General features: G+C 39.1%; 1 protein-coding gene across 1 annotated transcript in view; it reads right to left on the bottom strand.

The window, feature by feature from the left end:
- Nucleotides 1-13,244, bottom strand: part of FSIP1 (fibrous sheath interacting protein 1) — a 193,043-nt gene that overhangs the window by 133,894 nt on the left and 45,905 nt on the right. The window contains exons 8-9 of the mRNA XM_047074517.1: nt 12,096-12,206; nt 5,394-5,552 (exon numbers count right to left, since the gene is read on the bottom strand). Of these exons, the coding sequence (XP_046930473.1) occupies nt 5,394-5,552; nt 12,096-12,206 (270 nt within the window). The remainder of the gene's footprint in view (nt 1-5,393; nt 5,553-12,095; nt 12,207-13,244) is intronic.

Here is a 13,244-nt window from a genome sequence, read left to right as displayed (position 1 = left end):
TTTAAGAACAAAGAAATGCCTGGGAATGCAAGCTGGTGCAGCCACTCTGGAAAACAGTATAGAGGTTCCTCAAAAAACTAAAAATAGTACTACCCTACGACCCAGCAATTGCACCACTAGGCATTTATCCACAGGATATAGGTATGCTGTTTCAAAGGGACACATGCACCCCAATGTTTATAGCAACACTATCAACAATAGCCAAAGTATGGAAAGAGCCCAAATGCCCATCGATGGATGAATGGATAAAGAAGATGTGGCATATATATACAATGGAGTATTACTTGGCAATCAAAAAGAATGAAATCTTGCCATCTGCAACTACGTAGATGGAACTGGAGGGTATCAAGCTAAGTGAAATTAGTCAGAGAAAGACAAAAATCATATGACTTCACTCATATGAGGACTTTAAGAGACAAAACAGATGAACATAAGGGAAGGGAAACAAAAATCTTATAAAAATGGGGAGTGGGACAAAACAGAAGAGACTCATAAATATGGAGAACAAACAGAGGGTTACTGGAGGGGGTGTGGGGGGGGGATGGGCTAAACGGGTAAGGGGCATTAAGGAATCTACTCCTGAAATCATTGTTGCACTATATGCTAACTAATCTGGATGTAAATTTAAAAATATATAAAATTAAATAAATTTTTTTAAAAAAGAACCAAGAAATGCCTCTTAAAATGAGTACAATTTTGAAGACTTTCTCCCAACCAGAAAAAAAAAAAACCTAAGCATGAACTGGAATTCTAGATTTAGTAAGACTGATTGCATGAAACATGAATAAATTACACTTCTTTACAAGAGCCAAACTGAACAGAATTTGTTATTGAATCCAGTTGCTAAGGACTTAAGAAACTGAATACCTACAGAACTCCTATATCTTAGATATTTCTGGAGAAAGCTGGAACCTAATACAGCTACAAATAAGAAATACAGTAACTAAATTATAGAACATCGCTCAATTTTATGGTGGGATTTACAACATGAGGAAAAAACTAACTGATTTGTTGGAGGGTTAGGGGATGGATGTGGAAAGGTATGCAGAGTTAAACCACAGATTGTAAGGAAAAAATGGCTTCAATTCGTTCTCTTCTGCTAAGATGAAATGAAAATAAGAAGCAGATGTCAAAACTGCAACCACGTGATATTATTCACATTACAGCCACAGCAGTGATACGCCATTCTTCCTTCTGAAGGTGACCACGTGCTTTGTTTTACACTAAGGAAATCAGACATGTGAAAGCCAACTTCTGCTTTTAAAATATTGCCATAAAGTTAAGAGCCGGGCCAAGGTATCCTATGAGAATATCCTAATCAGCAAGCCCAAAAGGAGAAGAAGATTTCTTAACTGCTCCTTTCACAACAACTTCCTTAAGCTCTGAGTCACATTTCTGGAGTCCCTCAAATTATTCTGACTCAAGTACGTTTATCATCCTCGGCTCATGTGCCTACCGACTTCGCACCTTATTAGTTGCCAGTCAACAAGTCAGAAAGTCTGAGTGTTTCGACTTGTTTGGGAAACTGTTTTCTTGACCGAAATTTTTAAAAATCTCCAAAGGAATTTTTTAAACATCATGCCTTCAGAAAGTAACCTTTCCTTTCTCTGCTACCACAGACTTCCTGTACTTTTCATAAGATCATTTCCATATTGTGGTACTTCTTCCACCGTGCGGTCATCCGACAACTTGTTCTAGGTCTACACCTATCCTCCAGTACCCTGTAAGCTGCTTTAAGGTCAAACGTGAAGCTGCATAAATCTGAATATTCAAGGTCAACCACCACAGCATCTCCTATGAAAGCGGGCTTTCAAAGATGTTTTGATGTCCTGTACAGGGGCTGGATCAGTAACCTAAATGCGTGCAGTAGGCCTCAGGGTCCAGCAATACGATACGGAGTTGTGAAAACTGTGGCAAACTGGAGAATTTGTGCTCCACGGAAGGCAGGAGTTGCTACTCGGATGAGTTCTGCAGTTTGCCAAGCAAGGATTCAGGTCTGATGTTGCCAGATGTTCTATTTTCTCAAGAAAAACTAGATATTTAGATGACATTTAGATATCTATATGAATTCACCCAATTTTTACACATGGACTAAAAAAACTGTAAACCCTGTGTGGGCTAAAGGAAATCCACATGTGAATCAACTTTGCACTGCAGGCCACCGATTTTCAACGTTATGCTGTATCACGGCAGCCTTCTCTGGGCCTCTAACTCCTTCTGCCTTATTTACCAGTTCCTTTTCCACCTCTTGTCCCTCACTTGTGGAACTAGACTTTCCTGATATTCCTTCTGGATGTGCTCTCTCTCTCCCCTGAACCCCACTGCACTTTGCTTTTATACCTTTCTATTGTGCTTATCTATGTTGTTTTGTACCACATTTAACTATGTATATATCCTGTGCCTCCCACAAGAAAATGTGTTCCTTAGGTCACTTATTATCTTTTTTAATGTTTATTTATTTTTTTGAGATGGGGAGAGAGAGAGTGGGAGAAAGGCAGAGAGACAGGGGGAGAAAGAAAAAATCCCAAGCAGGCTCCACGCTGTCGGCCCAGAGCCCGATGCGGGGCTCGATACCATGAACCATGAGATCATGACCTGAGCCGAAATCAAGAGTCAGACACTTAACCGACTGAGCCACCCAGGCACCCCAAGTCACTTATTATTATAACAATAACATCACCGGTTGAGTTTTGTGTCTGACACGCACTAAGTAAGCACTTTACACAAATCAACTCATCCACCCTTTCAAAGAGCCCTAATATGTAAGTGAGGAATCATTAAATTCGACTCCTGAAATCAATACCACACTGTATGTTAATTAATTTGAATTTGAATAAAATGTTGGAAGGAAAAAAATTTTTTAATAAAAAATAGTAAAAGATAAAAGAGCCCTAAAGAATATTATTACTGGGGCGCCTGGGTGGCTCAGTCGATTAAGCGGCTGACTTCGGCTCAGATCATGATCTTGCTGTCCTTGAGTTCGAGCCCCGAGTTGGGCTCTGTGCTGACAGCTCAGAGCCTGGAGCCTGTTTTGGATTCTGTGTCTCCCTCTCTCTGACCCTCCCCCATTCATGCTCTGTCTCTATCTGTGTCAAAAATAAATAAACGTCAAAAAAAATTAAAAAAAAAAAGAATATTATTACTATTTTATAAATAGAGAAACTAGGGTTCAGGGTGCTTCTAATTAATGCCCAAGTCCTCAGAACCAGTAAGTGGAAGTGAACTCAAACCAGAACTCAAAGTGAGGCTTTTTGACTCCATAGTTCTACACTGGCCTGACTTGTCTTTCAGCGCCCTACAATTCCTACCCAGCAAGCACTTGATTAATATTGTTGAATCAATTGCTGAAAACCAGAATTCACATTCTACTTAAAAGACATTCTTTCATAAGGAGCATGAAGAAAAATTACTGATGAGTTAATGGTTTGCAGAAGGGTTAAAAATAAAAATAATATGAATATGTGCTATGAATATTTGTGGTTCAGCAACAGATTGGAGCCCATTCATCAACTGCACAGATACGCAAGGTTTAACCGAGATACTTTTCAGTGTATTTATCCAAAAAGAATTCCAATCCAAAAATAATATCTGCAAAATAATTTGCCATGTTAGCATTTCTGGCTTGAAAATTCAATGTGCAGTGCTGGCTTTAGTTAGAAATGAGGAAACGCCAAGAAGAAATTGAACAAAAGATTTAAAGAGTTTTTTTTTTTTTGCATAAAGAGGCATTAATTATTTCTTTTCATCAAATACGATGTTACATTTCTGTTTCTGCATCCAATGGGAATCTCAAAATGCAGTTTTCTCTTTTCTCACTAAACCTATGTTGTCTCACATAAAAATATATTATCTCAGTACATGACAACTAAGCAACATACTGGTTTTCCCTTTTAGTATTTAAAAAAAATTTTATCTGAACTATAAATGTGAATTCTGAAAGTATGATTTAAATGATGATGACAGAATCTCACCATAGTCGCTTTATTGAAATCCTAAAGGCTAAACAGATTTCTGAATTCTCAGTCTCTCTTTAAAGAATGACGTTTGATCACCATTTAAAAGGTATTTTCTGTCTTTAGAATCACTATTCAGCTTTGAGATCTCAGATACTCTTAAAATCCAACAACATAATAACAAAAAAAAAAAATCAGGTGTAACACAAAAAGAACAAAGAGTATCCCGGAACAATTTTATTTCCACCTCTTGCCTTCCTCCCTTTGGGAAATGGCACCTAGTAACTTAAATAAACTAGCAGCGCAACTAATGTCAAAGTCCTGGGGTACATTTGAGTAGGGACAGAGATTCCAATGCTCTGTTTTCCGCTTTTACCCCAATCCAGAAACGAGTGGTTTCTGCTACCACCACTCTTGCTGTGTAAAGGGCTCAGAAGCAGCTGTGCCCAGGCCTTGCCAACATGACCTAAGGAAGCCAAGATGGCTCCATAAAGGTTTTGCCAGTGACCAAGCGTGAAGATATTCTTCGCAATATCTTAACACTCCTCTTTCCCTTTGAAGCAGTTTCAACTGGCCCAAAGCCAGAACCCCAACCTTCAGTTGATGGCTTAAAGACTCAATATAAAGCAGAATTATTACCTATAGAATATTTATTTTTAAGCCTTTTTTAGGAACAAAAAAAACCACCTGCATCTAAGATTGTACAGAAAATGATTCGGTGAAATGTCTACACAACTGGTAGAGGGTTAACAGAATAACAAAAGGCTGGCCATTTTCTGTTTAGGTGAAAACTACCACCCAATCCTGAACCAGATCCCATGAAGTACTGAGATATGGGGGTGAAAAAAAAGAATTTTCTTTTTACAAAGCTGCTATTACTCTTCTATTTTTCTAAACAGAAAACTGTAAAAGAATATTTCAGAAACTCTCCAGGGAGGAAACATGTTCCTTTCAAAATCCTCACAGGAGAGAAGTCATCAGCATAGTGAGAGCTTCACTGCTTGATGTGAAATTAAAAGAGCTGGAAGAATATGGCAGCATCAGGGACAAACGGCTGCCATTGCTGATACTTTGAAACAGAGGAATTAAGAGAAATAGAGGATGAATGAGTGCTTTATTGATTTTCTTCCCTATCCTGTCTCCTCATCGTGATCAAGAATTAGCTTAAATCATAAAGATGCAATAACAGTAAAATAAATACTTCCTAAGTGACCCTTCCCAGTAAATTATCAACTGAAAGAAAAATGAAGAGAAAGGGAAGTCACCAAAGGAAAACACACACAACGCACGCGCTTACGGAAATTACTATCATTGCACTCGGAGTTACGAAAAAAACAACTGGGAAGAAACCTCTTTAGTTAACAAGCAAATTGTCAGATTATGTGAACTAGCTTTAACACACGAACCTGAATAGTCTGTGTATCCTTAAATTAAATCTACCTGATCGCTGTGGTTTCCATGTCTTGGAGAAAAGTCGGAAGTTGTTGGTGAGGCTGCAGAAAGTTCCTGGAGCTTTGTGTCGATTTCGGCAAGCTGCTGGTGCTGGGAGACTGCAAATGTGTATCCTTCTCCTGGGACCAGCCAGCCAGACTGATCGCCCTAAAAGGAAACAAGAGTCACCGGGTCATTCCCATGCTACACTTTTTCCAAAATATCCCTTTCAGACTGCTACATCAATGCTCAGGACTTCATACACACATACACAAACACACACACACAAACACACACATTACAAAAAAACCCACAAAATTAACATTGGGATAGTGAAAGAAAAAATTTAGTAGTTTATTGTTTCATTATCTGCCAAATCTGTATAAAGTATATTCTACATTGTGTGGGTTTTTTTTTTCCCCTGTGGAATATATCTCTTGGCCTTGCAGTCTGGTTCTTATAACATTCTCATTTCTCCATTTTGAAAAAGTAGTCTGTGATATGTTAAATAGGAATAAATCATGTTTACCCTATAATCGACACGTTATTTTCAAGATTTGTCCCTGAAAAGTAACATAGGGTCTATAAATGCAGTTGTTTGGGTTTCACGAGCCTATTTATCATCTAACTCCTTATTCAACTAATATTCATGTCATAATGGGTTAAAACCCACTCATAACATTCACTCAAACATCTTGTGCTCAGTGCCCACTGAACATAGACACTGCACTGGGCACTGGTGATTCAGTAGGAATCTCACAAGCTCTGCCCTTAGGGAGTTCTCAGTCTTCTGGTAGCAAAGATTTTAACAAGGTATGAAGAGTGCTGGTAAGCCAAGGCGCCATGGGGACCAGTGAGGGTCAACTAACCTTTATGGACATGAAGGAGCAGAGAGACAAAGTGGTTGGAGAAGGCTTCCTGGAGGAGATAATCAATCTTAATCACATCTTAATCAAGGAAATAACATGGCTGGCCATGCATTTTAAAACTGGAACTTGCACGGGCAAGACTGGAAACAGAAAACCCAGTTAAGAAGAAAAAGCCATAATCTGGAACAAAAGTGATAAGCTCCTAAACTAAGGAATATGTCCTGGGAATACAGAACATAGAGCAGATTCCAGAGATACTTACAAAGTAGAAATTACAGAATCTGGAGATAATTTGATGGAAGCGTGGAAGGAGGAGTAAGGATCAAAGATAAAAACCAAATTCTGGATTTTGAGAACTAGGGGTATAGTGGTCCTATTGACCAAGCTAGGGAATACAGGAGACATAATAGGTTTGAGGAAGAAAATGGTGAATTCTGTTTGAGAACTTCTGATATTCACAGATGTCCCTAGGATATCCACAGATTATGTTAGGTAGTTAAATATATCAAAATAGAGACGTAGATTGTATATAAATATTTTGGACTCACCCACCGATCTATAGTGGTTCAAACTGTTGAACCATGGGAATGGGTGAGGCCACACAGAGAAACATGTAATACAAGGGCAGAAAAATCATGAAAACACTAGGAATAAAGGGGCAAGTGGAGGGTAAGGAAGGTTAAGAATTTCATACACTTTGGTTTCATGACTCTAATACCAGGAATCAATCCCTAGGCAGTAATCAGAAGAGATACATGCAAAAACTTATGCAGAAAGAATTACATGTCTCCCCCTGACCCCAGCATCCAATGTCCCTCCCTGTTTTGGTGAAACCAAACACTGCATGAGACTTGGTAGGAGACAAAGCCTCATCAGACACCCCTTCTCCTCACCCACTGGCATCAAGAAGACAAGCAAATGACCTAGAATCAGCCGATCAGAAGCGAATGCCCTGGACTTGGACTCCCGAGGGAGAGAGAGAGACAGAGATGCAAAGATACAGGGGAAGTGAGGCAGTGATTGATGGTGACAGCAGTGACCTGGAGGACCCAGTGTTGATAGCAGTGAGGGTGGCAATGGTGATCATCTAGCAGGGGTGTCTCGTGGCTGTGAGGCAGCCCCTAACCAGCCTGTTTCCAAGGAGTTTCTGAAGCCATGTTTCTGGGTACCTTGATATCTGCCCGGGTTAGAGATGTGTTTCTCCAAACTTCCCACCAAGTCTGTGGGCTATCCAAGTTTCCCAATACATTTATTCCTTTTTTTTTTTTTTTCAACGAAGTCCATCTCTGTCCCTCGCAACCCAGAACATGGACTCAGATGTTTTTTGGCATGTCATTTACAATAAAGAACAATTGCAAAAGTCCCAAATGTCTAAAAATAGGGAAAAGTGAATACATTGTAGTCTATCCATACAAGGATATAATACAGTAATAAACATTTTAAATACACTTATAAGTTGGGATATGAAAGCTATATATAATTATAAGAAAATATATTACTTAATTAGTCACAAATAAGAAACTCCAGTTAATTTTTCCTAAATAAAAGGGATACAAATACTGTACGATCTAAGTGAGAAATAATAGGGAGTCACAAAAAAATAAAACTATGGAACCAATGACTAAACACTGGTTAATAAATTTTAAATTCTTGTTTGAATGGAATTCTTTTTTAATGACACTGGGAATAAAAAGGATGTCAAATTAAATTCAACAGAAATGTAAATGTTTCATGCACTATGCTGTTACAGAGGGAAATTATATGTAATATGTAGTAGATGGCATCATGTTTTTCCATCTAGCACTTTCTAGACACCCTTGCTAGGTGTGGAAAATTTCAAGCTTTTAGAAGTCTTACCTCCCTAAGACAGAACCCAGAAAATGCTCTTAACCAGCTTCCTTTACAGCGAGGGGTTCAGGTCCGTAACCAAGGATCTACAACCGAACTCACACATTCAATACTGATTTAGATATGAGTAATTTGAGATATGATGTAAAACCCATTTTGGCAGTAGAGACATTTGGTTTTGTGCCATTCATTGCAAGGGTAAATTCCTAATATAGAAGGAAATCTTTTAAAAATTTTAAGTATCCTAGAGAGATTCAAGAGAATATCTCACCAACACAATTAAACATGCCACTATAAAGAACCACCCAAGGGCAAGAGTTCTGGAGAATTAAAACATAATTATCACCCTAGTCATCATCTTTCAGGTGCATCGGCTTATCAGAGATGGGGGAACAAATAAAAGGACACACAGTGTCAAAGATACAGCAAATCTGAGGAAGGGCAAGAAGTTTGGTATGGTTTAAGAATATCGTAGATGGATCCCTTCCTCAAAGTGTTCCTAAATTCTTCCTGCCACACTTCCTAACTTCTTCCTCTGAATCTGCTTCAACATGTGCCACAATCTATCTGGTTTTATAAAATTGCTGTATAAAATGTCTATCCCTGACACCAGATAATAAGATGCCACCTTTCCCCTCAGATGATGCACAGAAAAAACTCTCAGCAAATATTAGTTTACAAAACCAAAAAACTGTAAAAATAACAACAATCTCAAAAGAGGCTACATAGCTAAATAGCAGAATAGACGTGGTTGAAATCCAACTTGGAAAACTATGAAATGAGCTTATATAAGCAAAATGACAAAAAAAGATGAAGGTTATGAGAAAAATATTATTGGACCTGGAGGAGAGATAGAGGAGGTTCTCTCCCCACCTATATGCTTGTACACTGACTGATCTGATCCCCTTTTCCAATTTCCTTTTTCCTTGCCTTTCTCTGCTATTAAAATAAGAAAGTAAGATACCTGAATCCCCAGTCTCACTTGCAGTGATGTATGAAATGAATGTGGCTACATGACACATCTTGGCTGATGAGCCGCAGGTGGAAGTCCCAGGGACACCATCCCTTCCCAAATGAAACGCAAAGCCTCAGAGGAGTGTCCCTTTTACCCTTCCCCCTTCCCTCTTCTTTCTGCCTGGAAAATGGACACATTATCTACAGATATAGTAGCAATCTTGCAAACCTAAAAACAAAACCATACAAAGAATACAGAACAGGAATAAAGAAAGACACTAGCTACTTACACCTGGAGCAAAATTGTTACTGAAGCAAAATACACTCCTTACTTGCTTTTTTTAAAAAAAATTTTAATGTTTATTTATTCTTGCAAGAAAGAGACAGAGTGTGAGCGGTGAAGGACACTCAGTCAGTTGAGTGTCCGACTTCGGCTCAGGTCATGATCTCATGGTTCATTGGGTTCGAGCCCCACGTCAGGCTCTGTGCTGACAGCTCAGAGTGTGGAGTCTGCTTCAGATTCTGTGTCTCCCTCTCTTTTTGCCCCTCCCCTGCTCTTGCTCTGTCTCTCTCTCTCTCTCCCTGTCAAAAGTAAATAAACATTAAAAGAATTTAAGAAGTTATTGTATGTATCAATAATTTGCTAAAAACAAAAAAAAGAAATAGGAATTTTTCAAACCATGAGAGGAAAATGGGGAGAAATTAAGAAAACAAATCTAATCAATGAAATGTCAAATAGACTGTCCAAAAAAGGCCCAAACATTATCAGTGGTCATAATAAACATATAAATTAAATGTCCTCATTAAAAGATTAAGAATAAGGAAATAATAACAAAAGATAGAGAAACAATTACGGACGCAACAGCAACAACAAAAACCCAGCTGTACGATAATTTGTAAATAATCTACCTAAAAACAGAAGTAAATGATAGAAAAAGAGTTTAAGGGGCTCCTGGGTGGCTCAGTCAGTTAAGCTTTTGACATCAGCTCAGGTCATGATCTCACGGTCACGGGTTCGAGCCCCGCATCGGGTTCTGTGCTGACATCTCAGAGCCTGAGGCCTGCTTTGGATTCTGTGTCTCCCTCTCTCTCTCGGCCCCTCCCCTGCTCCTACTCTGTCTCTCTCTCTCAAAAATAAATAAACATTAAAAAAAATTTTAATAAAGGAGGGACAAGGCATAAATCCTAACAGAAATAATATTTAAAAGGCAACATTAATAATAAAAATTTTGTTAAATCATTTCTAGGAAGAAACATGGCACGCCCCACCCCCCCCACCAGCCACAGGCATTGCTGCAATTGAGCAGTTTTTGGACCTAGAGTCAAAACTACCCTCTGCACCTACCTCTCTGAGGTTGGTCTAGATGCAGAACCTGAGCTAGGGATTCTGGTTCAGGTGACTTGTTGAGGGAGTGCTCTCAGAAGAGAGAGGGTGACTGGAGTTCTCCCAGGAGAACTCCACTTCAAGAGAAGGGATAGGGGATGATGGAAGCAGGCTAGGACAAGAGAAACAAAACCAGGCAAGGAGGTGGTGTCGGATGAAGCCCAGCTGACCCCTGGGGAAGCTCTGAGGGACAAACTGCAGCACAGAGCTAATCCCATCTTGAGTTGGGAGGGGGTGGAGATGGAGAGAGGCTGCCATCCTAGGCAGTTCAGCCCCCATCTAGCCCATGGCAATACTCTATGGGAAAAGGCAGCTATGCACCCTTGGCACAGGGCAGGGGGCCGGATGCACGGAAGGGACTAGGTAAAAGGGATCTGGGCAGGGTGCCAGCAGCACTCACTACACCTCACCTCCATAAACATAGGGAAAGAAGAACTAGATGACAGGGCTATGGGCTTCAAGGTACACAGGAGAATACATTTCTTTGTGGAAGTAAAGAATCTTGCTGTAAGTTTAGTATGCAAACAAAGTGCAAACGCTGAGCCACCGCACCCCTTAGATGACCAGCCCAAGCCCTATAAACACCCACACCTGCACCCTGGATGGCAGGCTATTCCCCTCCTTGGACTGAGTCTGTGCTCCCTCCAGACTCTTCAGGGACCTGGATGCTCAAGGTTAACTGGGCAGGAGCATGATAGTGCTCTTTAGGAGTCCTGAGGACTACACCAGTGTAGGGATAATAAATATTCAAAATAAAAAGAGACAGGGAAACATTTTTATATGTCATTAATGACTAAGCCCATTACATCACAGGTAGCGGTTATAACTGTGAGAGCTAATGTGTAGTGACTCTTATAATAATATAAAGTAATCCTCTTCAGAGTCAGTAATGAATTGACCAAGAAAAAAATCTGAAAATTTTAATGAAAATAAATTTGTAAAACAGGATTTTTTAAAAGACAGAGAACATTGTCCCATAATTTAAAAACTTATTGTAAATGTGTGCTAATGTCAGTGACATGATAAAGAAAATAAATAAAAATTAAGAAGCGTAGAGGTCCCCCATCCAAGTACTAACCAGGCCAGACCCTGTTTAGCTTCAGAGATCAGACGAAATCAGGCACGTTCTTGCAGTGGATGGAACTAGAGAGTATTATGCTAAGTGAATAAGTCAGTCAGAGAAAGACAAATACCATATGATTTCATTCATATGTGGAATTTAAGAAACAAAGCAAATGAACGTAAGGGGGGAAAGAGAAGGCAAACCATAAAACAGGCTCTTAACTATAGAGAACAAACTGAGGGTTGCTGGAAGGGAGCGGGTCAAGGGGATGGGTTATACAGGTGATGGGGATTAAGGAGGGCACTTGTGATGAGCACTGGGTGATGTAGGGAAGTGCTGAATCACTACATTCTACACCTGAAACTATATTACACTGTATGTTAACTAACTGGAATTTAAATAAAAAATTGAAACTACAAAAAAAAAAGGAAAAGAACAACAACAAGGAGAAGGAGAAGAAGGAGAAGGAGAAGAATGAGAAGGAGGAGAAAGAGAAGAAGGAGATGGAGGAGAAGGAGAAGGAGGAGAAGGAGAAGGAGGAGAAGGAGAAGGAGGAGAAGGGTAGAAGTCACTGAATATCAGAGCTTACGTACCTCAGGACTGGACAGCCCCGAATCTTTGTCATCTAAGTCCTTCAAAAGTTCAGTCAGCCTTTTCTTCTCTCTGTCAATCATAAGCACTGGCATTCCTGAATCCTTAGCCAACTACAGAATGTATTAATAAAAAAAAAAGTAAATATTCAAAGCAATTCATGTTCAGGAAAATAAAAGTGGGCCCTGAGGTTTCTATAGTACAGACACATTAAGGTAAAAGTTGTGAGATTAGGCATTTTTCATTTGTGACGTACATTCCAGCTATAAGCAGGCCCTCATGTTAGCCATTTCAACAACACTTTATTTAAAATATAAAACAATAAAACATGGGAAGTTTGCAAACCTCTTGTTATATATCAATGTAATAACTTATCTGCTGAGGTATTTGAAAGGATCTTGCCACTTCCTTTGTGGCATATATCTACTGACTGAAACTGCTTTTATTTGTTTGTTTTTATCTGTGATTTTTAATTATCTCAAGCCTTACTATATAACTTACACATGTGTGCTGATGGCATATGTCCTCTACTTTAATCCTTCTAATGAGTTGGCAAAAGCACCATTAGCAATCACACATATGTGGTATTTCTACAGTTGCGTTATTGAAGGGCTGTTTAAAAGACAATCCTGAATTATAACTTAGTCTGACTGAGTGAAGAATTCGCAAGCAAAGTTCGCTACTATAGTGTGACAGGTCACACTAAATTTTAAAAATATCTGGCCTTACAGCTCATCTATAAAATGTGAGAAGTGTTAAATATTCTTTGTTTGGTATTATACATAAGCCACATGAAAATGTGTTTAATTAAGCAAAAGGTAGCATTTTAGATGCCGTGAACTTTAATTAAATCGGCAGTTAGGACCAAAAAGATAAAGTGGACGTTGCCAGCTTCAGCCCTGGCCTTTTACAGGCTAACACAACATTAAAACCCAGCTGAGTCTTGCTATTTGTTGGGAGAGTAAAGGGATTTCCTCAGTATTTAAATAAATATAACAAGTTATATAATTCTAAGTATTAAACCCATCTCCTACAGGTTTAGAGATGGCAGTTACCGTCTCTGTGAAAAGCTGAACATTACCAATCGATTCCAACCCTATCTTTCAAAGGGGAAAACAGGGACAGCACTGGTAATTCTGGTAATTCTGAAC

This window comes from Lynx rufus, unplaced genomic scaffold (genome assembly GCF_022079265.1).
Source record: "Lynx rufus isolate CCGP_SWC_20201006 ecotype Redwood Valley unplaced genomic scaffold, mLynRuf1.p SCAF_13, whole genome shotgun sequence".
In the NCBI taxonomy this organism is placed as follows: Eukaryota; Metazoa; Chordata; class Mammalia; order Carnivora; family Felidae; genus Lynx; species Lynx rufus.
The sequence above is the reverse complement of the archived record's forward strand: the minus strand, read 5'-3'. Positions and strand labels throughout refer to the sequence as shown.